The sequence below is a fragment of the Homarus americanus genome, unplaced genomic scaffold (assembly GCF_018991925.1).
Source record: "Homarus americanus isolate GMGI-L3 unplaced genomic scaffold, GMGI_Hamer_2.0 scaffold57965, whole genome shotgun sequence".
In the NCBI taxonomy this organism is placed as follows: Eukaryota; Metazoa; Arthropoda; class Malacostraca; order Decapoda; family Nephropidae; genus Homarus; species Homarus americanus.
This window is the reverse complement of record NW_024725031.1, coordinates 4,419,160-4,447,041: the sequence shown is the minus strand read 5'-3', so window position 1 is coordinate 4,447,041 and position 27,882 is coordinate 4,419,160. Positions and strand designations below refer to the sequence as shown.

The following is a 27,882-nucleotide window of genomic DNA, read 5'->3' as shown; positions in this document are numbered from 1 at the left end:
CTGCCTTGTTGGTGAACTATGACACCTGTAGCATAGAATCACACTGTCTAATTTCTATATAAAAAGGTATGTTTATTTTACCTTTTTTCCTTAATTAGTTTACCTGTGGGGGGAGGGTTGGGGGGGGGCGGTATATTGGGGAGAGTGTTTTATGCCTTTTGATCCCCTTGTAAATTTTTTTTAATGGGGTCAGAATGTATATAAAAAAATTTGTCTTAAGTGTATCTGCCAATTTTCAAGTTAATTGGCCACACGTGAGAGGATTGGTGAGTGGTTGTTTTTTTGTTTACAAGTACAAAAACAACAACAACAATACAAACACTTATCCCCTCCTCACCCCTCACCCCCCACGAAGGAGACACAGCAACACCCACCTAAAAAAAATGTGAATAAAACAAAATAGTAAACCCCTGAAATGTGACGTACAGGAGAGAGGTGGGAGAGGAGGAGGAGGAGAGGAGGAGAGGAAGGAAAGAGGAGGAGAGGAGGAGGAGGAAGGAGGAGGGAGAGAAGCTGCTTGAGTATGTTAGCTGCAGTATGTCAACGAAGAAAATGGGATCCTGTTCTCTAATACAGTGATTGAGAGGGTGGAGAGTGTGAGGGAAGGGAGTGGGAGAGGAGGGGAGGTGAAGAGGGAGAGTATGTGGGGAGGGAGTGGGGGTAGAGGTAGAGAGTGTTGAAGTGAGTGGTGGGGGAGGAGGAGGAAGGTGTGGGGAGGGAGTGACGGAGAGTGGGGTGGAGAGGGAGGAGGAGGGGGAGGGAGGGAATGGGGGGGTGAGAGAAAGTAAGTGGGGGAGGAGAAAGGAAAGAGTGAAGGAGTTGTAGAAATGGAAGGAGAGTGAGAAGAGGAGAAGGAAGGGGATGTGAAGGAGTGAGATAAAGGAAGAAATGAAGAAAAGAGTTGATAAAGGGAAGTGGAGAGGAGTAGTGGTGATGGTGGAAGACGAAATGAAGAAATAAATAAGAGAATGAGAGAAAAATATAATAAGCGGATTCGAGGTCATTTTACCAAGAGCGGGGTATGTGGTTAGCGCCTGGGAGAACACACTACGGTTACTGCTATCTAGAGTGAGACTTCCCCGTTTACAAGAAGAGGAAGGCAGGTGAGGACGGGTGACCAAAGTTGTCCAAGTACAAGTCTGAGATGATACGTATCTCACCCGACCAGCCGAAGAAGTAGTCGTTCTTCAGACACCTAAAAAGCGACGATTCTCCTGAGCGTCTATAGAGGTTTAAGCTGGATTGAGATAATTAGAGAATAGATCAAGTCATAGGTGTTGAATTTTTTTAAATCATGTATGATAAATTGTTAGTTTCTTAGTTTGTGTGATAATCTCGTCAGACGTAAAGGTGATGTCTGGTGTATAGTCAACGCGTTATTGTATTGCGTTTTCTCAGTAAATTTCACCCCTACATTGTGGAATCATGTAAACAGCTTTCATTTTTTTATGGATAAATCTCATTTCTAACCTGATTTATCCTTTTACTTGTTCTTAACTTCTATTATATAATAAAATTTGGAACGAATATTTGTGTAGAACAGTAGACCATTAAGTAATCTTTGCTGGGTCTGTTAGAGGCTAGTTTAAGGGCAAAGTGAGATGGGTAGTCATGTTATACTACAGGGTAAATAATTTGTACCCAAAAACGCAAAGTAGAAAGTCTATTAAGAAAAGATATTTGGTACATTTTCATATCGTAATAATTTTCTCATTTAGGTTTATCGTTTTCTAAGTATTAAAGCCATTTTCTTGTTATTTTTCTATTGATGAAAGATAAGTGTTATTCTGACCTTATTAACATAGCCAATATTAGACTAGAATAAAGTCGATACAAAGATGATAAGACTTTTGATGGATAAAGGACAAGATGGGAAGAAAATCAAGGCCAGAGAAGAGAGATAGAGGGACCCTGAACGAGAGAGACTAAAGATGGTGAGAATGAAAGAGAATCTAATGAAAAATTTTGGAGAGAAGATGAATGGAAATGTCAAGAGAATAACAAGCTCTGTGTGTGTGTGTGTGTGTGGACTCCGTCATCGCTTCCCGCAGGTAATACAAGGCACCAGGGCAGTCACCTGTCACAAGCAACAAATGGAATATTTTCCTCCCAGTGGGGGTCTGTTGAGGTCGATCCATTAGTAAATATGTGTGTGTGTGTGCGTGTGTGTGTGTGTGTGTGTAACTGTGTATACGTGCGTGTGTACGTGTGTGTGTGTGTACGTGCGTGTGTGTCTGTTAGAGATATACAGAAGTGTGTACACATTTTTCCCACAACACTACGCTCAAACAAACGAAAATATTCCCCAAATTTTAGCACATATGTTCCTCTTGTGTTAATCAGGAGCAACACTGACGAAACATTAAGAAACAATTATCACTTAATGAATTTATCGAGCGAGGAGGAACATATCTTAACAGGCTGCAGTAGGTTCTCTCTCTCTCTCTCTCTCTCTCTCTCTCTCTCTCTCTCTCTCTCTCTCTGTTACATGAAGGGAGGAATCATGACTGAATCTCTATAAAGGCATGGACTCTCCTTTGTGTGTGTGTGTCTGGTAGAATGGGTGGACTGTAAGGGCTGACAACTTTGATGGTGATGAATGACACAGAATCATGGTCAAGCAAAGGGAGAAAATCGTATTCATATGCGCCAGAAAGGTGGAAAATTCGATAAAGGCGGAGAATATGACGAATGGAAGCTGACTGGTGATTTTGGGAGGCGGGAAAAAGCAGAAGTGATAGGGAAATATGGGTAAATGTTGTCGTGAAATACTACTATTACTACTACTACTATTACTACTACTACTACTATTATTACTACTACTACTATTTTTTAACGTGGCCTCCAGCTTCCGCCAATAGCCACACCTTCGCCGCCATTTTATAACTATTACTATCGCTTACAAGTGAAAAATTAAGTATACTTCCAAAACACTATCGAGTCTCCTACTTCTTCAAAAACCAACACAAGTACATTAAGACGTCACTCAAGGCCCTTCATTATGGTGTCAGGGGGCGAGGGGTAGGGCGGGGGGAGAATAGGGCGTAGGGAGGGAGGGCGTAGGGAGGGAGGGCGTAGGGAGGGAGGGCGTGGAGAGGTAGGGCGTGAGGAGGGAAGGCGAGGGGGGTACTTCACGCTGACTGACACACAAGTTGTTTAAGGTGTGTGTTGAGTGGGCTGAGAGAGGCTCCACGGTTTGTTATTGAACCTCTCATAAAATGATTCATCCTAGCTTCCTATAGCAGTCCTGTTCCCTTAAAACAACTTCCTTTCACCCATTGTTGTATCTACTGTGTGTTACTGTAATGTGTTGTACCTAGTTTGATAAATACATTCACTATAAAATCGACAGTAAAATGTAAGCCACGTTAATCATAAAACTTTAAATTTCACCAATGACGCGGCTTATACTAACTAATTTGTCATAGAAGAAACATTTCACAATTAACAAGAGTGGAATCGTGTGCTAAGAACGACGATAAACTAAAGAAATATATGTAAAATAAATAAAAAAATAAAAAAAAAATCGTGAGAATGACATTGTGTAAAATTGACAAGATGTTAGATGTTGTCACTTTTTATCAGATATTAAAGTTGTTTTTTTAGTTTTTTTCACTTCGCTCTTTTGATTCTGTCTCTCGTGTGAGTTTAAGTCGTTTATGAGTTCATGTCGTTTATGAGTTTATGTCGTTTATGAGTTTATGTCGTTTATGAGTTCATGTCGTTTATGAGTTCATGTCGTTTATGAGTTAATGTCGTGAATATGAGTTTATGTCGTTTGTGAGTTTATGTCGTTTATGAGTTTATGTCGTTTATGAGTTTATGTCGTTTATGAGTTTATGTCGTTTATGAGTTTATGTCGTTTATGAGTTTATGTCGTTTATGAGTTTATGTCGTTTATGAGTTTATGTCGTTTATGAGTTTATGTCGTTTATGAGTTCATGTCGTTTGTGAGTTTATGTTGTTTATGAGTTCATGTTGTTTGTGAGTTTATGTCGTTTATGAGTTTATGTCGTTTATGAGTTTATGTCGTTTGTGAGTTTATGTCGTTTATGAGTTTATGTCGTTTATGAGTTCATGTCGTTTGTGAGTTTATGTCGTTTATGAGTTTATGTCGTTTGTGAGTTTATGTCGTTTGTGAGTTTATGTCGTTTATGAGTTTATGTCGTTTGTGAGTTTATGTCGTTTATGAGTTTATGTCGTTTATGAGTTCATGTCGTTTGTGAGTTTATGTCGTTTATGAGTTTATGTCGTTTGTGAGTTCATGTCGTTTGTGAGTTTATGTCGTTTATGAGTTTATGTCGTTTGTGAGTTCATGTCGTTTGTGAGTTCATGTCGTTTATGAGTTCATGTCGTTTATGAGTTTATGTCGTTTGTGAGTTAATGTCGTTTGTGAGTTTATGTCGTGAATATGAGTATAATTATGACTCTGAGTCGGGCAGTGTTACCACCCCAGCGCTGAACGTGACTTATTACTCAACTAATGTCACCGTAATATTGTCAAGGTACAGTACATGATATTCCCACCCCTAATCTTCTAGTCATCTCTTCCTCTCCTAATCTTCTATTCATCTCTTCCTCTCCTAATCCTCTAATCATATCTGCTTCACTTTAACGTGTGACCATCTTTCTCTCTGCTAAAGATCAAATAGTTCCTTACTTTGTCCTAAAAGTTCCACTATGGCTTCAACAACTAATGGTCTCTCGTGTCTTTTTGAATCTCTCTCTCTCTCTCTCTCTCTCTCTCTCTCTCTCTCTCGTTATAATTGACAGTTTCTCCCACCTTGACAGTCACTCTCAGCTTGACAGTCTCTCCTCCCCCGTTTGACAGCCTGTCCTTGAATCTCATAGTCTCTCCTGCCGATGGGGAATAATCTCAAGTCTCTCCTGCCCGTCAGACAAGCCCATGAAACGTGACAACTCGCCATCTGTTGACGGACGAGAAGGAAATGCATTTATCTTGTCACTTATTGCTGGTGGAGGAGGAGGAGGTCACGTGTCGCTCTCTGATTGGTCAACTGGAAATACCTCGTACCTCTTGTTGTTTCCTAATTGGTGGATGAAGAAGATTAGGTCATATTTCGGTTTCCTCATTGGTGGACTACAAAAATGTATCTCTCGTCGTTTTGTAATTGGTTAGATACATAAAAGAGCCATGTGTCACTTTAGAAGCCTTATGACACCGAATAATCTGACACAGTTGAAGAAGTTGCTGCTGTAGATTATGTAGGAGTTGTACAAGAAAAAATACTCGTAAATATGCATAGAATATTTCAAATCTGTAGCACAAGCTGGGAATACCACCCTAATGTACGGTAACACATTCTAAGCATAATTTGTGTTTTGCCCTGCGTATTTATATCTTTGCTAAATAAATATTGTAGTGAGGTTAAGGTGTGTGGTTAAATATGTAAGGATAAGCTGTTGGATAAAATTGTAAGGTTAAGCTGTGAGGTTAATATGTAAAGTTGAATTGTAAAGTTAAGCTGGTATTAAGCTTTGACGCTATTTGGGGTTAAGTTATAAGGTTAAGTTGTAAGGTTAAGCCATGAGATTAAGCTGTAAGGTTAATCTGTGAGGCTCACCTATAGGGTTGGTGATCCTGGAAAGCGAAGACTGATGACATCCGAAGGGGTGGGCGGATGGCGTTCTCCGTCAGATACAGTAGCTAAAACAACTATCTGTGCAGGTGGGGGTCGATATGCTCCGAAATTTTACGTGTGACTATTGATAGCTCTCATATACCAAAATTTATCGTCCATGTTCTCATATTGTTTCCCACAAACTATGCACAGATAGTTGTTTTAGCTACTGTACCAACGGCAGGTGTGTCAGGAACCACCGACTCCGCATCACACCACCCTCCCTAACCTATCACCATCCTCTCACCCCTCCCTCACCCATCATCCCTCCTAGGGGGTGGGAAATGGTGCCATCCGTCAGGCGCCAACATAAGGTGCCAAGAACCCATCATCCCATCGCACTACCCCTTCCTCACCCTCTCTCTCGCCCTCTCACCCCTCCCTCACCCTCTCCCTCACCCTCTCACCCCCTCCTTCACCCTCTAACCCCTCTCCTTCTCATCTTTTCCTTAACCCATCACCTCCCTCACCCTCTCACTCGTGAATGTTTCGGATTCATGAGTCGATACTCTCGGGGGTTCACACTTTACGGGGAGGGTGGATTGACAACGCTGGGTGTACCAGTCGAAATTGTCCCCAACTGTACATAAACAATGAATAAATAATTGAAGAAAAACGAATGTTACGTACAAGTTGCAAATAATAAAAACAAAAACTCGATTGAAACGAAAAAATAACAAGATTATTAAATAAATAACACATATAAGGTAAAGAATAATTAAAGATATAACACATAAAGGACGAAAGAAGGAATGACACACAAGCGAAAGAATAATTACAAGGCGACGAATTTCAAGTGGAGAGGGAATTAATTCTCACCTGTTTATGTCCCCAGGTGGGCGAAAAAGTGGCTCTTTTGATGTCACGGCTTTTCAAAATAAGACTTTTTTACACGTTCATTTTTATTCATGAATCAATCTAGGAGGAAAAGGATTTAATTATGTAATTTTTTTTTAAGACTTTCTACTAGTTTGGGTACATTAAATTTTAGTATTTTTGTGAGAGGGATTTACTAACCTACGATGTCTAGGATTATATAATTGATCAAGTGAATGGGTAAGCTTTTATTGAAGGATTTTAAGCTTATCTTGCATATGGGTTAAATTTTCTTGGGGATTTTATCTATGAAGAAGAGGATTTTAAATTAAATTAATGGGTTAATATTTATGAGGATTTAAACAATGACGACTTGGCTTTCAAAGTGTTAATGAGTCTTTTATCTTGCTTCTCCCTCATTCCCTTTATCTTATCTCTTATCTTTCTAGCAGTATTAATTGTATCTTCTCATATCACAGTTTTTATTCATGTTTATTTCATTGTCCGACATAACATCTCAGTTAGATTTTTCTAAACGATTAAATCTCAGTTATTTTTTCAAGTATATGTCAGGTAACCTACACTCCCAAACACGACTGAAGCTGGGTATTATTATTCACCGTAGACTTCACTAAGAACAAACCCAATCAACCTATAACAAGTCTCCAAAATCTTAAAATGATTAGGACAAATCATGAACTGAAACTACAAAATTATATACAGGTGATCAGACCAGTTGGCAATGACCCAGACTATGGTGAAATATTATTAGGAACCAAGCCAAGTTATCGTGTTGGGGGAAAGGGGAGGAACCCATAGATCTAGATGAAGAAATTAAACTACCACACGACGCCTACATTCATGCCTGAGGGTTGGCGACCACAGCCCACCATTCCAAACATGTTTCGATGGGAGGGGGGAAGAAAGAGGTGTTTACTAATCATACTAAATTTTGCATCACTTTTAGATCCTTTGTAATTCATGGCTTCTTGTATTCCTCTAAACAGCCCATTTCTTCATTTTCTTTATTATATCTTCCTCTATAATTAATCTTGTTTATCTCTTTGGTATAATTAATTATTTACTGGATTATAGATGGTTTTTGGCTTACCACAACACCTCTTATGACGTAATGTAAAGACTTAGAATATGTTTGTTTGTTTTTCTTTTACACGTCGAAGTATAATTATTTTCGGATTATTTAAGTATCTTCATTATTCTATCATTAATGTCTGACTATTTTTAGTTTTTTTTGTTGTATCATTATATCACAAAATCATACAACAACCATAACCGACCAACAACCATAACCGACCAACAACCATAACCGACCAACAACCATAACCGACCAACAACCATATACTGTATACGCCAGAACAATGAAAACATCAACCACACAGACACACAAGACCAACCATCAGTAATACACACACCATAACCCTCAACCATACACGACACACACACCTACACTCTAGCCACACACCACACACACACTCTAGCCAATGCTGTGGGTGTTCTTTCGGCTCCTGACCACTTTTGAGTGTGTCTTAAGCCTGGGGTGGTGGCTGTAGGGGCGAGACTCTACACAATAACGCTACAAGTCAACATTTCTCTCGGACATACTGTGTGAAACTCTCCTATGTTGAAGAAAAACTCCCAGACCCAACCAGTATATTGTTGAGGAGGGGATATGAGATTTTGTATATTATCATTATTATTATTGTTATTATTATTATTATTATTATTATTATTATTATTATTGTTATTATTATTATTATTATTATTATTATTATTATTATTATTATTATTATTATTATTATTATTATTATTGTTATTATTATTATTGTTATTGGTGTTGTTGAGGGTGGGGGGGAGGGGATGAGTGAAGTAAAGGGGGGTAGGGATATAGAGAATCAGTGAGAGAATGGGTGAGTAAGGGAAGGAGGGAGTACTTCACTACACCCTCAAGAGTCTCAAACAACTGTAGGACTTTTTTAAGTAGTGACCGCCAAACACCAAGAGCCTTTGACATTTACCTTCAGTCCACCTGGGAATATTTTAGACGATGAATGAGGGTAAAAGTATCAAGGATCACCTGAAGGATCTCCACGCCCTCAGCACTGTAGAGATTTACACGCTGTAAGCCCAAAAGGGTGGTGGGGTTTTTTCCTTCCCACGAGAGCTGGAAGGGGATTCTCAGAGACTAGGAGTGACAGTTTCCGATGCGGCTCTTTTCCTGAACGTCTCAAGGGCGTGAAGTCTTTTCTTACCTAAATTGAAAGTGAGGAAGGCAAAACCTCCAGTGAAAAGCCGTCTTTACGGGGGCATGTTTCCTCGACAAACTCCTTCGCTTGAGGTGTTACAACATCGTGGCAGGAAGATGCATCTTAGCGCTTGTTGCCTTGTTAAAACAGAGAGAGTGAAAACAAGTTAATCTTATATTTCTCTTCGGTGTCAGTGATGGTTGTTGATTTGACTTGTGGAATGAGAATGTTTTTGACTATTGATTTTTGGGGAAGATTCGATAACATTTACTTTCTACGTTTAGGAAGATAAGGCGTGTCCTTCATTACAGATAAAGTTAGTGTAAGAAAATAGCATATGTACTGTATGTATGTATGGATGTATGTATGTATGTAAGTATGTATGTCTTTGACCCTTACCACGCAGGGCAATAGTCTTATCTTTGGTTGATACTGTAATCATCAAACTACCTCGATAATGACTGTTGTGTGTGTGTGTGTGTGTCAGGCAGTAGGTAGAGGTGTGGTAGGCTAAAAGTCCTCGTCCCTCTCTCACTAGTACACGAGACACGGCCAAGAGCAGACCTACTAGGGGTAAGTGGACTCCTGTTAGAAGAATTTTGTTATTCTGTGACGCCTTGTGAAGTATGTTCCGGTAATATTAATGTTTGATGTAACACTCCTTATGTATTGTATTTTATGTTACTTTTTATTGTTAAGATTATTATTCGTGTCATAGAGTTGTTCATTTTTTTTCTTTTGTATTCACTGAAGTTCACCATTTACCGAGAGACCTGATTCATAGTTGTCCAAGATGTATCAAGTTGGTTAATTGTATCGTTCAACATCCACTATAATCAAGGAGTTAATTGGTGGTTAATGGCGTAATATTAAAGTAATTTGACTTCAGTTTAGAATACACTATCATATTTAGGTGAGCTATACGATTTTCTAGTAATTTAAAGCAGATTATTACCTGACGTCACTCTGTCACTCCAGAGCTCCACCTTTGTTTATGGGAGTTAGGCGTAAGTGACCCTCCACGCCCCTCCCCCTGCCCCTCCCTCCCTCCTCCCTCCCTCCCTCGTCCTATATCTACATTTCTGTCTTCATCCCCCCTCTCCCCTTCACCTCACCCACGTCACCTCTTTCCCCCACAAAATCCACACATCCCATTTCCTCATTCCCCACAACACTCCTTCTCTCTCTTCTCACTCTCCTTCCCTTCTGCCGCCTCCCATCAGAGCATCTCACTACCTCAACGCCCTCCCTCCCTCCCTCCCTCCACCTGTTCCTCGTCAGCTCAACCAATTACTACAGAAGCCGTGATTAATCTCCTCATAATGAAGGTTCTCTCTCACCCTCATCCACACCCTAACCCACACCACCCACTACCCACACCCATACCCTCATTATAACAAGTCAAGATCCTCATTATACTCAGCGCCGTGATCAGCTCTGAGTTAACGAAGGAATTTTAACTTTTTTCAATTAGTGAGTTCAACATTTTTTTCCTCTAATGTATTCTGATTATTCTTGTGGGGTTTTTTTTCTTGTTTGTATTTACTGTCTTTGTTCTTCCTCGTGTCGTTGTTTTTTGTTGTAAATCCGTTTGTAGGGGTTGATTTTTATATACTGAAATCGGCTTTACTTTAAAAACAATTTACTTATGTTTGTGTGTGTGTGTGTGTGTGTGTGTGTGTGTGTGTGTGTGTGTGTGTGTGTGTGTGTGTGTGTGTGTGTGTGTGTGTGTGTGTGTGTGTGTGTGTGTGTGTGTGTGTGTGTGTGTGTGTGTGTGTGTGTGTGTGTGTGTGTGTGTGTGTGTGTGTGTGTGTGTGCGTGTGTGTGTGTGTGTGTGTGTGTGTGTGTGTGTGTGTGTGTGTGTGTGTGTGTGTGTGTGTGTGTGTGTGTGTGTGTGTGTGTGTATTCCTCTGTTATGCATATATTAAACGTATTTACCTGTTTTAAATAACCCAGTAATTGTCTTGGTTCATTTCACCATCTCCGTACCTGAAGAATTAAGAATCTTTCACCTGGACCTTTAGAATCATCGTCTTGAAGCTTATCAGAGACATCTTAACCCCCCCCCCGGAACTGATTATTAGTACGAGGTCCCTGGAGTGCTGCTCTCTCTTATCTAGCTGTCGTCTGCCAAAAGGCCCATTCGTGGCTTGCCTCTCTCTCTCTCTCTCGCTCTCTCTCTCTCTCTCTCAAGGTAGCAACCCATACCCCTCCTCCCCGCCAATCAAGGACGTATTGATAAGTCATGAATAACCTCAAGATGACCGGCATTCAGTTTATTGATACGTGATGAACGACCTTAATGAAGGGCCGTGACTCCCTTTGTGTTCACTTGACAACTCGTGGCAATGTTGGGGAAAGTACCGCGAACAATACTGATGATTAATTTTTTTTTTTATGTTTTTATGAAAGACGATGCCTTGATTCTACCAAACCACAAGTAACCTAACCTAACCTAGCTCCTAACTCTAACCCAGTAACCTAACCTTCCTTCCCTCCGTTCCTTGCCCACATAAACAACCACCGATTCTCATTTCTGCCATTGGTCTATTGGTTTTGGCTGTGGTGTGTTACCTGTTGTAGTATCTAATATATTTTTGTTAACCTGGGATGTATTACTGTGTTGAGATGTGTTTGTTGAAGTGTGTGTGTGTGTGTGTGTGTTTGACTGAGTGTGTGTGTGTGTGTGTGTGTTTGTTGAAGTGTGTATTGTGTGTGTGTGTTTGTCTGAATGTTTGTGTGTTTATTACTCTCTAAATCCCAGACACTTCGATATATTTTACCGTTCAATTATTTTCAGTTCACCCCAGTTTATTCAGTCAGTCAGTCAGTCTGTCAATCAGTCAGTCAGTCAGTCAGTCAGTCAGTCTAGTAAAACAAATCTATTAATAAGTCTAGTTGTCTATCTGTGTGTCGATTAGTCTGATTCACCTCCCTGACTCTCCTCCCTTGGATACCTGTTGCTCTTGGTTCAGGTCCGCCAGCCAGAGGTATAGGTCAAGGTCTCGTCTGCTCACTGATGAAAGCTTACTACACTGCCTCCCACACACTCTCTTCGACATATTGCCCTCACACTTTCACACTTATACGTCGTTTAAGTTTATTTAAGTGTGTAAGTTAGCTCAATACCTGACCTACTTAACTTTGGGGGAGCGCCTATTTATTGACAGGTTAATGAGGATTTTTTTTTTACCTGTTTCATAAAAAAAATTTTATTGTCTTTTAATATCATTCCTTCACTTGGTGTATCGATGATTATATAGAAATGATCAATATCTTTAGAATGTTTGGGATAGATGAATAGATGTTATGAATAGATCTTAGAGTGTTAGATAGACTGTGATGTCCGTTTACCCCACTGCAGAGGATGCGCTGCCGGGCGTACGAGCGAGCACCTGGACAACGTGACGCAGACCATCGAGATGCTGTTGGATGGCTACGATATAAGACTTAGACCAAACTTCGGAGGTGAGTACCCTTGGCCATCCCTCTACCGTAACCCACTTTTTTTTTTTTTTGGCCACCCTTTCTACCAGCTGGTCTTGGCCACCTCACACTAGCTGTTTTCACCCACCCTTCCATTAGCTGTTCTTGGCCACCCTCGCACTAGCTGTTCTTGGCCACCCCACCTCTTACTAGCTGTTCTTGGCCACCCCACCTTCCCACTAGCTACTCTTGGCCAAGTTGATCCATTATCAATTATTTATCCATTTATCCACGTATGTAATTTTTGGTCTAATATCCAGTGCATTAGTCTTCCGATTTCGCAACGTTATACTATGCTATGTGATATTGGATCGTTTTGACAATAAGGCTGAAATACCGATAACTAATCACACGTTTCATTTTTTTGCCCCAAATCGGTAATGTTCCGATATTCTCTGCCCATAGCGTTTAATATATAAGTGTTTTAGGAAAGAGGGAAAGGAAATGCTAGTTAGTGAAGAAGGAAGGTATGAGGAATAAGGGGGATAAAGTAAAGAAGTAGAGAGAGAAAAGAAGAAAGGAGGGGAAGAATGGAATGAATTGTCTTTAGTTCCTTTATGTCTCCTTTTATTCTCCTATTCTCGTTTATTTTTGTCCTTCAAGATAACAAGAACAACTTTTCACTCAGTTTAATATCCCTTTACATCTTCAGGGGAAGTTCTTGATTAGATGAAGATTACGTCAGATTATTTCTTCCTTCAGAGATTTTTATCGAACTTAAGTTGGTGTATTATAGAGAAGTTATTATGGAAGATAATTTGCATGTCAGTATCATTTACATATTATATAATCTACATAGATATCATTTACGTGTTTATATATATAATGACATATAATGACATAGAAAGACGAAGAGGATTATGTTAATACCTTGGTTAATCTCTACGAAAGTACACACACACACACACACACACACACACACACACACACACACACACACACACACACACACGCACACACTGATCCAGACCTAAACACACACGCCTCCATCCATACACACATAACAGTACACACAGCCTTCAAAGTCAATCCGAAATGGTAAACAAAATGCCTCTGGCTTGAGTTAACATCACGTACTGTATTCTTCATCACAGACTGCCATCTTTTATGTATTCTGAGCACACAAAGGACTCTCTCACCCTCGCTAATGACGGAGGTTGTATTATAAAGGTATAGGAGTGTCGGCCCTATATGAAGGCAGGTTCAGATGGGTTGACAGGCTCTTGTCACTGCCCTATTTTCAGCTAACTCAGGTTAATTAGGCTACGAAATTGAGTTAGTCGGGTATTGGAGTTGTGTTGCTGTGTTGGGTGGCAGTTGTGGCAACCCGGTAGCTGTTGGTGTGTTCCATAGAAGCTAACACATGTTGTAGTGTTCTATGGTGTTGTCTGCACTCATGTGAAATATACGTGACGTGTTATTAAATATGTAAATAGCGAATTATAAATAAATATTCACGTTATTAGTATATTAATAGCTAACTAGCGCTCGCTCCCCGTGCTTTGGGATCGATAATTCTATCCTCGGTCACTCCCGGTCCACCCAGCTGCAAATGGGCCCCTAACTTTAGATGTGAAGGCTATCCAGTGTGCCGGTTGAGCGCCCTGTTCCTCGCTAATGTCTATACTCTACAGGACTACATTTTCACTTCACTTTGGGAGGATAAATCATAGGACAATATTCAGTAAGCCGATTCCGCTGTCAAGATCCACTCTGTGACAGATTCCTATTTTGTAGAGAAACCAATATGTTATATGTCCGGGGTTCTCTTATTTTCTTTCTTAACTCCATCTTCTACCACCTCTCTCCTCCTCCTCCTTCCACCTCATTTTCTTCCTTCTCCCACCCATCTCCTCTCCTCCTCCCTTCTCTTTCTCCCACCTCCTTCTCCTCTTTCTCCTCCTCCTCCTCCTCCCTCTCTTTCTCTAACCTCCTCTTCCTCCTTCTCTTCCCCCCACCTTCTCCTTCTATCTCCTTTCCCCATCTCTTCCTTCTTGCATCTCCTCTGTCTCCCTCCCTACCTCCCTTCTTCCCCCATTCTCCCGTTAACACACCCTCCCTCGGTTGATGAAAATATGTCCAATAGTAAAGTAGTTTTATCCACCTTAGAAGTTACGAAAAATCAAGAGGCCAAGAGTTTTACCTGCGTATTAATTGGCCAGTGAGTTTTCCAGGTAAGTTTTGAGAGCCTAAGGAGGTGAGGTGGGGTTTTTTTTGAGGGAGGGGGGTGGGGGGTGGCCATCAGTTGTGAGTTGTTCTGGACTTTTTTTAGATTTATGTTTCTTTATATATATTTTATATCTGACTGTGAGGTATGTAGTTCAGTAACGAGAACGACCGAGTAACGACATTTAAAGAGAGAATCCAAATAGAAATATGTTAGCTCTCTCTCTCTCTTGCAATTTAATATCTGTTGTTTTGAGTATAAAGTGACGTAGATTCCGTGATGAAGGACCTTGTTTGGTGACGATCATACGAATATAAATAAACACCTTCGAGGGAGTTGGTGTTTGTTCTTGTTTTTACCTCGTCTGCATAAATTAATCCAACCTTGTTTTAAAAATATTCAGATTCCTCGCTTACACAATATTTTTACTGTAATAAACTCCCAATCTCAATTATTCTCTTTCTTTACGTCTATTTTCTTATTATTTCCTGTGTATAAGTTCTAAGTCATGATGTCTATTTTACTCAAAACGAATCTTGAAGAATCTACCACTTTATGCAAATTAGTTAATATCGTTTTATTTTGATTATCATAATAAGGATTCTTTTTACCTATGTATTTTTTTTAAGCCTTTAAGTACGTTGAATTCTTCCCAACTTGATGGACACTTATCACAATGTCTGGTTCGTCACTATAGTAGAACTAAATTAAATTAAACCGATAAACTGCACTGTAATATAACGAGACTTTATTGCAACACTACACGTCAATCACCCTTTTGGACGATTGCAGGAGGTTGCAGGATTAGGAATCACTCGCCATATCTTCATTTTTTACACCTCTAGTCCAGTCTACTTTGAGTTCACTACCTCGCCACCAATAAGAATTCTAAGAGGGCGCACTGTGTCTTGGTACCCACGGGAAGGAGGCAGTGGTAGGAATAGAGTCTGTTGAAGAAGGCATTGGTGATGTAACGATGTTTGGCTATAATACCCACCTATTTATGGATACAGTCTCTCTCTCTCTCTCTCTCTCTCTCTCTCTCTCTCTCTCTCTCTCTCTCTCTCTCTCTCTCTCTCTCTCTCTCTCTCTCTCTCTCTCTCTCTGTCTTTAAACTTCCTCCATTGTGTGTAAACTTCTATCTCTCCCTCTCAATCCTTTTCACAGGCTCCTAACTTTCGTAAAAGTGTCCCTCTCTCAGCCTCAGTACGAGTCCAAAGAGCTTACAATCTCCTCACCAACTTCGCGTTAACTATTTACACTTACCGAGATTCACAAACCATCAAGGAGGAGAAGACAGTTTGTGGAGTTAGATGAACACTTTAAAAGCCCAGCAGTAGGGTGTTTCTTGCGGCCTTGAATTAATATCTGTTTTGACTTTTTTTTTTTTTAAACATTGTCTCCTGTTTCGAGGTTATCAGTGATATATTTTGTTGTCTTGGTTATATTATGGATTGCTATTGGTCGCTGATGATATACATTGATGTTTGTGTTGATATCTTATAATTGAGTTTAATTTTTCTGTCTGTCAGGGGCTTTTTTCGTTTCTCCTACTCTTGTTGTCGTCAAATCTCTCTCTCTCTCTCTCTCTCTCTCTCTCTCTCTCTAAAGGTAAACATGATGCAAAAGTCAGCCTGATGAGGAGTCTTGTCAACGGTCCCTCATTACATATGAAAGGAAACGGCAGACCTGATAATCAATGAAGTTGCCTGGACCAAAAATGACGATCAGATCATTTTTGGGATTCCTCTTCCAGTCCTTCCCCTTCTCTTACTTCCAGGGTTTTTTTTTATCTCCTCCTCTTTCTCTCTTTCCTCCTTCTTATCGTCTTCCTCTTTATCCTCTTTCTTCTTCTTCTTCTTCTTCTTCTCCTCTCTCTTTCTTCTGCTTCTCTTCCTCTTTCATTTGCCTCTTCCTCTACTATTTCCTTCTACTACTCTTCCTCTCTCTCTCTCTCTTTCTTCTCCTTTTCTTTTCTAATCCTTTTCTTTTCTCTGTTTCTTCATCACTCTCAACATCTCCATCCCCCTTGCGTACACCTTTAACCCTCCTTCCTTCCTCCTTTCCTCCTCTCCCTCATCCGATTTCGACCTTACTTAGGCAGTTTGATTCAAGCTCTTGAGTATCACGAACAATGATGAAACACTGTACCACTGAACTGCTGAACTATTGAACGACTGAACTGCTGAAAGACTGAACTACTGAACGACTGAACTGCTGAACTACTGAACGACCGAACTGCTGAATTACTGAACTGCTGAACAACTAAAGTATTGAACTACTGAACTGCTGAACTATTGAACGACCGAACTGCTGAACTGCTGAACAATATAATACTAAACCTCTAAACTATTTAAATACTGAATTACGGAAGCTGCTGAACGACTGAACTGCTAAAATTTCTGATTAATCTAAACTAGTGATTTACCGAAGTGATTCCTAAACTAAACTCACAAAGAACAAAACCACAGAAATTCTCATCACATTACACACCTGTTGAAGATGCGGAACTTCCAAACTACCAAACGATTGAATTACCCTCATTACGTAGTTATCCAGTCTCCATCTGCTTGTTGCGGTACAGGTGGAAGGGTAGTTGGTAATAGACGACCCAATTATATGTGGGAATGAGGTCGTTTCGTAGGTGTTAGTTTTTTTCCCTATTTATTCCAGGACGTAAACAACATAGAGCTGGAATTACGAGCTTTGGTGATGCAAATTGAAGTGAGGGATAATTTCTACCCATGTTAATTGCCTCAGTGTTTATCATCTTGTTGTTGACTTCGAGGTGTTATTTTTTTTTCTTCTCAAAGACTAATTTAGTGGAGGGTTTCCAATTATTATTATTGTTATTATTATTATTATTATTTAGTAGTAGTAGTAGTAGTAGTAAAATTATCATCATTATTATTATTATTAGTGTACGTCATTCTAAGTATTGGATCAAGCACCTTTTTTTTTTTACATTCTCTATCATTAGTATTATATTTTATTACCATTTCATTATTATTTTTATCATCAATCATCATCATTATCACACATACACACCTACACCTCCCCAACACACACCTACACCTCCCCCAACACACACCTACACCTCCCCCAAAACACACCTACACCCCAACACACACACACATATGTATACTGAATGATAGTAAAGATCATGGTGCCTATCCAGTGTGGTGTGGAGACGAGAGGTGTGTGTGTGTGTGTGTGTACAGGGAGGTGATTTGTCCTTCTTACCTGGATGAAGTGCTTTGGCTGCGTCACGGTGGTCAAAGAGCTCACACCAGTACGATACGTTTTCCCTCTAGTAACTTAAGACGAGAGTACCACACACACACACACACACACACACACAAACTAATGAATGAATTTATATGTCATTAGCCATCGTCTTTTGTCATAAATTAAGTGAGACAGTAAAATGACTTATGGGGAAAAAATGACTTACGAATAATTAATAAATCGTCCTCTCAGTGAATTATTCTCCCATTAGTTACTGTAGAATCTTGATGGAAATTTTGTTTTGTCATAATTGTCATTTTTTAGTGTTTTTTTTTCTTGACTGACAGATAAACACTTTCCTACACCAACAGTCATGGGGGAATGTTTAACTAATGTCCATGAGAATCTGAGAAATTTATTAACTATTAGATTTCCTTTTTTTTTCCTTTACTTTTTTTGGTTAATATAATTTTTTTTTAATTTTACCTGAGGTCTAATCAGTTGATACTTGTAAGAAATATAATGATGACCTTTTAAGACGTGTTCAATATTCTTAAGATAAACACACTGTAAACTTAGGACAAATTACTTTATTTACTTCACATATGAATGCAAATAAATTTATATTACCTGTAAATTATTTGTTATTGTGATTTGCTCTACAATTTTCAGCTATACAACAAAAATATATTTAAATAGTTATTGGATGCTCTTTTTTTACCGGAAAATTCTATAAATGTCCCCAGTACAGAGTAAATCCCTGCCGGAAAAAAAATAGGGATATAATTCAGGTTAGCTGCTATAATTTCCCAGTTCAGAGAGACATTAACCCTGTATACAAGAGAGACATTAACCCCGTATAAGAGACATTAACCCCGTATAAGAGACATGAACCCCGTATAAGAGATATTAACCCCGTATACAAGAGAGACATTAACCCCGTATAAGAGACATTAACCCCGTATAAGAGACATTAACCACGTATACAATAGAGACATTGACCCCGTATAAGAGACATTAACCCCGTATAAAAGACATTAACCCCGTATAAGAGACATTAACCCCGTGTACAATAGACATTGACCCCGTATACAATAGAGACATTAACCCCGTATAAGAGACATTAACCCCGTGTACACAGGGAGACAACTTAAGAGATATTAACCCTGTATAAGAGATATTAACCCCTGTATAAGAGATATTAATCATAGATATTAACTTAAAATCACAGGATGAGATGACCCCTGTATACAATAGAGACATTAACCCCTGTATAAGAGATATTAACTTGGGTATAAGAGACATTAACCCTTGTATACAGACATTGAATCTCTGTGTATATTAGAGACATTGACCCCGTATAAGAGACATTAACCCCGTGTACAATAGAGACATTGACCCCGTATACAATAGAGACATTAACCCCGTATAAGAGGCATTAACCCCGTATACAATAGAGACATTAACCCCGTATACAAAAGAAAAGGAGTTAACCCCTTTCACTTCAGGGACGTCTATTTAATTTAACCAACGCCAGACGATTTTATTCAGCTCAGAGGTGACACCGAACACAAAGGGTTAATAGACTATCTCCACCAATAGATTATCTCCACCAATAGACTATCTCCACCAATAGACTATCTCCACCAATACACTATCTCCATCAATAGACTATCTCCACCAATAGACTATCTCCACCAATAGACTATCTCCACCAATATACTATCTCCACCAATAGACTATCTCCACCAATAGACTATCTCCACCAATATATCTTTAACCCACAATACGATCCTGTCATTTCCTCCTCATCTAAAGGGGCAGTAGTTTTTCAGCTCAATATGGGACGTACCAACTAAAAGTAATTACAGGTTCTTAGTTTAGAGAGACAGATGAAGCCTCCTGTAGCCTTGTGTCCTCTACTCCTTCCTTCCCTGTCACACATGAACCACTCGGTGTGTTGATCTGGACACTGACGTACAGAAGGGTGAAGGTCTATTTTTAGATATCTCCGAGATCCATTATTTCACATGGTGCTCCAACCCGACGATCATGTGAAGGTGTGTGTGCGTGTGTGTGTGTGTGTGTGTGTGTGTGTGTGTGTTATCTGTGTGTTTACACGCTTGTACATATAAACATAAAGTGTCAATATAGAACTGTGTATAAACGTCGACAGAAATGAAAGGTCTTTTACCTGTTACACCATAGACGAAAACGATGAACGTGTATGGTTTACCTGTGTAATAATAGACGTGTTTATAACCCTACACCGTATACTATTATCTATACATCTTATGGTATAAACACTCACTTGTTTGTCAGTTCTACGGCTAATATTCCTCCTTATCGCTAGTATTATCATCGTCGTTTATCGGTGTTCATTTTAGTAATTATTATGTTTGGTTGTCTTGATATTACGACACCAAAGGATATGTGACCAGCTCTGAACTCTACTGCCTCTAGGTACCAATTCACAGCTGGGTTGACGAAGGCTATACCTCGGGTGCAAACGAGTTACATATTTAATTTTATCTTACTCTCAGGCTTACATTTGTACCCAGTTCCTCTTTTTGTGTATTTCCTTTTTCTCGCCCTGACCTGGTATAGTGCAGACACGATCCATACAGTCTCTCTCCCATTCTCTGGTGTTCGTTTCATCAGAGGGAATTTTAGTTACGGATCACATCGCTGCCAAACATTGTTGTTAGACCTCCGTGATATTATGTCATAAAGATTTACTATACAGCTTTTTTTTTTTCTCGTGGGGGGGGGTGGGGGTAATACTCTTATATCAGTTTTGTCGTAAGTTTCTAATGCAAGTTTTTAGGTGTTTTGTTGTAAAGCTATATAATATATATGAGTATGATTAGTAAGAAATATGTGTGGGACGTCAATAGCATTTCGTAGAGTCTAGATTAGCTTCTACGAGTACTCAGCAAGTCGTGTAGTGCGTCAATAGCAGTTAGAGCGGAGGCGTGTATCTTGGCTGAGTCACACACCCCACAGTCAACAAGACCCACGGGCCACCTGCCAACAACAACAACACGCATTTACCCTCTCACTTGTTTTATTCTCTTGCTTTGGGTAGCATCGTGGCACTGTAGGACCTTTATACAGCGTTACCTGTTTACTCAAGTCACATAGTTTACGTTCTTGCCACTTTCTTACGGGTGTTTTATGACTGCCTGGTCTGTTGTTCTCCCAGATGGTTATTTACAAGACCTAACCTTCAGATATGAGCCAAGGTTCTTCCGTCGTGGTTTATACGGTTGCAGTTTAGTGAATCTTGGCTTCTTACACGGTCCTGCAGATTCTCTCACCATTTTTGACCAATCTTGTGATTTGATGTTCTCTGCGTTGTCTCTGTTCAGTTAAATGTGGATTCTATTAAGACCAGATACAATGTCTCTTAAATAGATGATGTCTGCTTAACCATCGTCACTACGTTCTATTTTCTGATCGACCTCTGATATCAAGACAATTAAGTGGATATAATTATTGACTGGTGATGTCGGCGGTGAATGAATGTCATTGGATATCCTTATATAATGGGAAGGAGTTGATTATGTTTTCAGTGTGTTTAGGAGGTGTTGTTGTGTCTGGTGGTGTGGCTGTGGTCAATGTTGTCAGCTTTCAGTCTCTCTATCAGTTGGTTGGAACGATCTGTCTGTTGTCAATGAGGAGACGCTTCTGTAATTATTGTTCTGTTCTGCCGCCTTAATGAACGTCTGGTTACACACACACACACACACACACACACACACACACACACATTGTCATTGGCCACACACACACACACACACGGGGTTTAGAAGAACAACACAGTGAACCATCAACATTCCTGCTGCATGTTGGTGACCTTCAAAACCCGTGCCTTATCTGGTGTAAGGGCGGTCTCCCACCCTTATCTCCCCGGGCGTCTCTTCTCCCCGGGGTGCTGGAGGCGTGGAGGGGTGTAAAACCTCTTTCCCGGATGCTGCTTCATCTCCCGCCTCATCTCGCTCTCCCCAAAGATGTCCCCTCTCTCTTTTCTGGTCACCTCAGGGCTTTTTTTTTTGCTTCTCAGATCAAAGGTTTCTTCTTCTTCTTCTTCTTCTTCTTCTTCTTCTTTGCTTCTTGTCATGATATTGGGTGTTATTTCTGCGACTCGTCAAATGGACCCCGAGAATTAATGAAGCTCAGTCCTATTAAGCCCCGAACCTAACCTAACCTAACTAACAGAAATAGGGATCAGTCCTAGTGCGGGCTCCTTAATTTTGAGAGGCTCCCAATCACCATAATTAGGTTAAGGTGGGGACCGGTAAGGATTAAGAGGGACGCCATTGAACACGTAAATTTTTGTTTCTCGAATCCCTCTTAAGGTCTTCCCCTTCCTATGTCCCTCTATTGTCTGTCTGTCTGTCAACTTGACCTTGCAGCTGTTTGTCATTTTCCGCACAGCGTTAATATCAGACCATCTGTGGACTCCTTCCCGGGGCGCATAATAATCACTCTTGCTCACTTCAAAAGAAAGAGGCATATTGTGGCAGGTCATAGAGTGAACTTTCTTTATTAGTTTGAAAGGAAGAGTTTCTCTTTGTCAGGACCACACACACACACACACACATACACGCGGCCCCTCTCTTTCTAAAGCCAATTGAAAGGGGTCGCTTCCTCCTGGATCAAAAGCAGAAGGGGTCATTTCCTATAGTCTAGATCATTCATGGTGTCTGCCTTTTTCACCTCACCAGAATATTTGTTTTTCCTTTTAAAAGTATTCTCAGTTCAAAATTACTCCCCTCTAAAAATTATTTCCCCCTTTTCAAATATTCCCTTCACCCCTTCTAACCTTATAATCCCGGGGTCACGGTGACAGTGTTACCAGATAGCAGGGCCAGACACACAGGTCCTTGCCCCATCGGGTGAGGGACAGGACCCCTAAAAACCACACACATAAACCCAAGAAATCTTTATTCCCGGGTCGTCTGGAGAGATTTGTCAACGTCGGGTTGAGACAGGAGCTCTAGGGAGGCCAGAGTCTCAAATTCGCGTCTCGGAAATCGGGTTTAGCATCAGTCTGGGCGTAAAGATCCGCTCTCCAGTTCCACGTCAACAAGAGGTGGTGAATGTTGATGACTGAGACGTTTAGGATTTGTTTTGGTTTCGTTTTTTATGAATTTCCTTTTATTATCGATTACTTGAGGGCTCTGGAGTATAGCCTTTGTTTATATAGTCCATTTCTTAATTACACTTCGTTAAAAATATTGTGGAAAATGTATCTATAGGTGTGCGGTGGCTGGGTAGTCCTGATACGCGGCCAGAGCACCCACAGTAGCGACCATTGCCACCCACACTGATTCTTTGCTCTCTCTCACGTACGTTCACTTTTCCGTTCATTTTCATCTGCTCCCACGATCTTCAAGTGTTGTTTATCGTCGTTCCCATTGTCTCTCCTCGTTATTTTCCCTCGATTCTCTTTCCTGTCCTTTCTCACTTCTCTTTCTCGTCCATTCCGTTCGTTCCCTCACACTTTATCTCCCATTTCCTCTCCATCATCTGCTAATTTCCTTCACCCTTTTAACAGTGTTTATATATTACTTTACGTTATGAAAAAGAACAGAGAAAGAAAACTCAGAAATATGAACAAAAAGTTAGAGTTAGAGTTTATTTGTTATGTCAATATTATGAGATTAATTTATTCACAAAAATACAAATAACTTTCAGAACATTTGCATATTATTATCACATTGGCTTTTCCCTTTATTTAATTAACCTTTTATACCGTTTTATCGTATTTTTTTTGGTTGTTTTTGTTTCTCACATTTTTTTTGTAAAGGTAATGTTTTTGTTTTTGTTTTTTGTTGATTCAAATGAGGACTATAAGGTGAATTATACCACACAGGTAGAAGGGCCTTCCATCATTACCTGTCCGGACTTAAATTGAATCGTCCAGTCGTCAATTGGAGTCTGTGTAATTGTAGCGGAACGATTGTCTCTGTTAGCGAAACTTTTTTTGTTTATTGAGACTTTTGTATTTTTCTTCCATATTTTTGGTTTATTTTTTTTTTTTTATCTTATTCGCATTATTTTTAACCATCATTCATTATTATTATTATCCTCTCTTAACCAATCATTCTTTTTATTCTCTCTTGTTCTCTTCGTTATCGCTGTCTTCTCTACTTATCACTAGATCCTTCCACCCACTTACCTCCACCCGTAGGAATCGACAACCCTCAGTTACACACCAATCGATATACTGCGGGGAATAAATATCCCAGCAGCGATCAGCCTTTTGTCTGTTAGTTCCCCACGTGGGTTATAAATCCAATGGGAGGGGAATAAAGGCTAAAATCCCAACCTGATTTGTGATTAAAATACTGAAATTTACCTTAATAGACTCTGATGCAGGATGAGGGTTTTGTGTACTAGGGAAATTATGAGGAATAATGCAGGGAAAAATAGCGTCTCTTTTGGGGGGAAAATGTGGGGAAATTATCTCATTCTTTGATGATGAGGGAAATATTTTGTCTCACTTGCGAGACAAAATGAGGGACAAAATTACGCGCACACACCCACACAGACACACACACCCACACACACACGCACACGCCCAAGCCCACACAGGCACTTCACCTTCTCAGCCGCCCATAAAGCTCTCGTTTCAGTAGCCTCTTCACAAACTCTCTCGTGCGCAATGTTTAATTTCATCTCAAATTTCATGCCTTGACTTTCTCCCATCCCAGTATTCTTGGACCTCTGGGGGCAAGATGAGTGTGTGTGTGTGGGGAGGGGGGTGTGTGGGGGAGGAGGGGGGGGGGAGGGAGGGGGGGGGGAGGTGTGGGGGAGGAGGTGTGGGTGGTGGGGGAGAAGGGGTGGGGGAGGTGTGTGTGTGTGTGGGGGAGGGGGAGGTGGGGGAGGTGTGTGTGGGGAGGGAGGGAGGTATGGGGGGAAGGGGTGTGGGGGAGGAGAAGGTGGGGAGGAGGTGTGGGGAGGAGGTGGGAGGAGATGTGTGTGTGTGGGGGAGGGGTGGGGAGGAGGTGTGTGTGGGGGGAGGAGGTGGGAAGGTGTGTGTGGGGGAGGGGGGAGGAGGAGGTATGGGGGGGAGGTGTGGGGAGGATGGGATGGTGGGGGGGAAGGGGTGTGTGTGTGTGGGGAGGTGTGTGTGGGGGAGGTGTGTGTGGGGGAGGGTGTGTGTGGGGAGGATTGAGTGTATGGGGGAAGGGGAGGTGGGGGGAGGAGTGTATGGTAGGGGGAAGGGGGAGTGTGGGGGGGAGGGGGAAGGGTGTGTGTGGGGAGGGGGGGCAAGAAAGAAAGAAAGAAAGACAACAACGGTGATGATAACAATAGTAACAACATTAACAATACTTCTGATAACAAGAAAATCAAAGGATGAAACATTACAAGTTAAAAATATATCACAAAAAAAATACAACAACAAAAACAAACCCATGGAATTAGTTTTAACTTTTTTTTTCAAGTCTTTACTATAAATACATCATACTTTTTAACTCTAGGACACTGTAAACCTGAAAATGAATTAGCATATCCCCCCTCCACCCCCTCCACCCTCCCACCCCACCCAAAAAAAAGGTTTGAATCATCTCTTAACACGATGGCGTTTCGACGTGGTTAAATTCCCTGGTGATCTTAATAACTTTGGACACAAGAATAGACCTCCAGTATTGTAAGAGTGTAATGTTTTAGGGTTCATATCGCGGTAAGCTGTGTGTGTGTGTGTTATAGGCTGTGACAACGCTACACTTCCAGCTTTGGGGGGTTCTGTTGTGGTGTAGTGAGACAGTATTCCACCCCCTCCCTTCCCCACCCCATCTGCCTCCCCCTCCACCATTGACCCCACCTACCACCTTGTTTCCCCCTCGCCTCTCCCCCGACCCCAGTCCACGTCTTGTGAGATTATGAGACAGCATATATGGCCGTTTTATGAGTTCAGTGATCCATGAAAATTATAAATATATCTTTTTTTTATAATATTACGACTAATAAATCCCTTATTTACGAGAGAAAAAAAATCGTACGGAATTTAAGATCGTGACGGAAGGAAAGTTGAATTTATTTCTACTGAACATTTTGTCTTAAGTTGCTATGGTAACTAGACACCTTTCTGGATGGGGAATTTGATCAGACTAACCTAATGTCTTATCTGACGTCACCACAGATCCTGAATACCGAAGTGTTGGTGTTTTGGACCTGACCTTTTATACTGTGAGGTCAAAGGGCAAGGTCAGACGGTCAGGCAAAGAGGACTCAGGCATTTGTTCACCTCTCTCTCTCTCTCTCTCTCTCTCTCTCTCTCTCTCTCTCTCTCTCAAGGTCACATCTCACCTGTAGGTCAAGCTCCGGCCAACACTACCTTCATTAATTTCTTTGAACACCTGAGGGGTGATATTGGCCCAAATTTTATTGAAGAAATATATTTTATTTTCCAAAGGCTCCTCAAGTTTTTAATTAGTCAGGACTCAAGCAAAGTTCCAAGACTGAAACCCATCACACGCTCTGACCTTTAAGACTCGTGACCTTTGAGACCCGTGACCTAGGTTTCCTTACCCCTGTACCAGAGGATCAAGGTCACTCATGTATTTCTTTTTGGACGTGTTTGTAGAATGTAGTTATTATTAGTAGTAGTATTAGTGTTATTTATCGTTGTAGTAGTAGTTATATTATCATTCCTTCATGACCACTTAGTGATACTATTTTTCATCATTAATAGTAGTAGTAGTAGTAGTCGCTGTAGTAGTAGTAGTAGTAGTAGTCGCAGTTGTTGTAGTAGTAGTAACAATAGCAGTCCATCTCATTATCTCAGCCGTTACACATTTAGGTCACTAGTTGAGACACGTCCCTGGTATTACCGTTCAGAATTGTCCCTAACTTGTACAATAACAACCATGTCACTACGTCAAGAACTATACAGAATGATCAAGTAACTCGAGCGAGATGAATTATAATCCTTCCCTCTGAGTTATACATTTATAAAGTGAAATATATCCTTAGAAATGAAAGTTAATTTACTGGAGAATAGCTTTGTTGTTTTTTTTTAATTTGTTTAATTTTTTGGTTGGTGTGTGTGAAAAAGGAAACAACATGGCGTCAGCGTGTGTGAAAAGGAAACAACATGGCGTCAGCGTGGGTGAAAAAGGAAACAACATGGCGTCAGCGTGTGTGAAAAAGGAAACAACATGGCGTCAGCGTGTGTGAAAAAGGAAACAACATGGCGTCAGCGTGTGTGAAAAGGAAACAACATGGCGTCAGCGTGTGTGAAAAAGGAAACAACATGGCGTCAGCGTGTGTGAAAAAGGAAACAACATGGCGTCAGCGTGTGTGAAAAAGGAAACAACATGGCGTCAGCGTGGGTGAAAAAGGAAACAACATGGCGTCAGCGTGAAAAGGAAACAACATGGCGTCAGCGTAGAAAAAGGAAACAACATGGCGCCAGCGTGTGTGAAAAGGAAACAACATGGCGTCACGCAGAAAAAGGAAACAACATGGCCAGCGCAGGAAAAGGAAAACAACATGGCGTCAGCGTGGGTGAAAAAAGGAACAACATGGCGCCAGCGTGTGAAAAGGAAACAACATGGCGTCAGCGTGTGTGAAAAAGGAAATAAATATGGCGTCAGCGGTGAAAAGGAAACAACATGGCGTCAGCGGTGAAAAAGGAAAACAACATGGCGTCAGCGTGTGAAAAAGGAAACAACATGGCGTCAGCGTGTGTGAAAAAGGAAACAAATATGGCGTCAGCGTGGGTGAAAAAAGGAAACAAATATGGCGTCGGTGTGAGTGAAAATGTTAAATATGGCGTCAGCGTGTGAAAAAGGGAAACAACATATGCCAGCCGCAAGTGAAAAAGGAAACAATATGGCGCGCCAGCGTGGTGTGGGAAAAAGGAAACAACATGGCGTCAGCGTGGTGAAAGGCGAAACAACATGGCGGGCGTAGCGGAAACAATATGGCGCCAGTGTGTGAAAAGGAAAACAAGATGGCGTCAGCGTAGCGAAAAGGAAATAATATGGGCGGCCAGCGCAGGTGAAAAGGAAACAACATGGCGTCAGCGTGGGTGAAAAGCGCGAAACAACAGAGCAATAAAGCGTAGTGAAAAGGAAACAACATGGCGTCAGGGGCGTGTGAAAAAGGAACAACATGGCGTCAGCGCAGGTGAAAAGGAAACAACATGGCGCCAGCATGTGTGAAAAGGAAACAACATGGCGCCAGCTGCAGAAAAGGAAACAACATGGCGTCAGCTGCAAGGAAGGAAACAACATATGTCAGCGTGGTGTGAAAAGGAAAC

At 40.8% G+C, this 27,882-nt stretch overlaps 1 protein-coding gene across 3 annotated transcripts in view; it reads left to right on the top strand.

Annotated features, from left to right (window-relative positions):
• LOC121864672 (gamma-aminobutyric acid receptor subunit beta-like) overlaps positions 1 to 27,882 on the top strand; it is an 81,697-nt gene that overhangs the window by 1,398 nt on the left and 52,417 nt on the right. For 2 of the 3 annotated variants that reach the window (XM_042363823.1, XM_042363822.1), the window contains exon 2: positions 12,087 to 12,190. The exons of the other annotated variant lie outside the window; for it this stretch is intronic. In XM_042363823.1, coding sequence (XP_042219757.1) covers positions 12,087 to 12,190 — 104 coding nt within the window. The remainder of the gene's footprint in view (positions 1 to 12,086; positions 12,191 to 27,882) is intronic. 3 annotated transcript variants of the gene reach the window in all.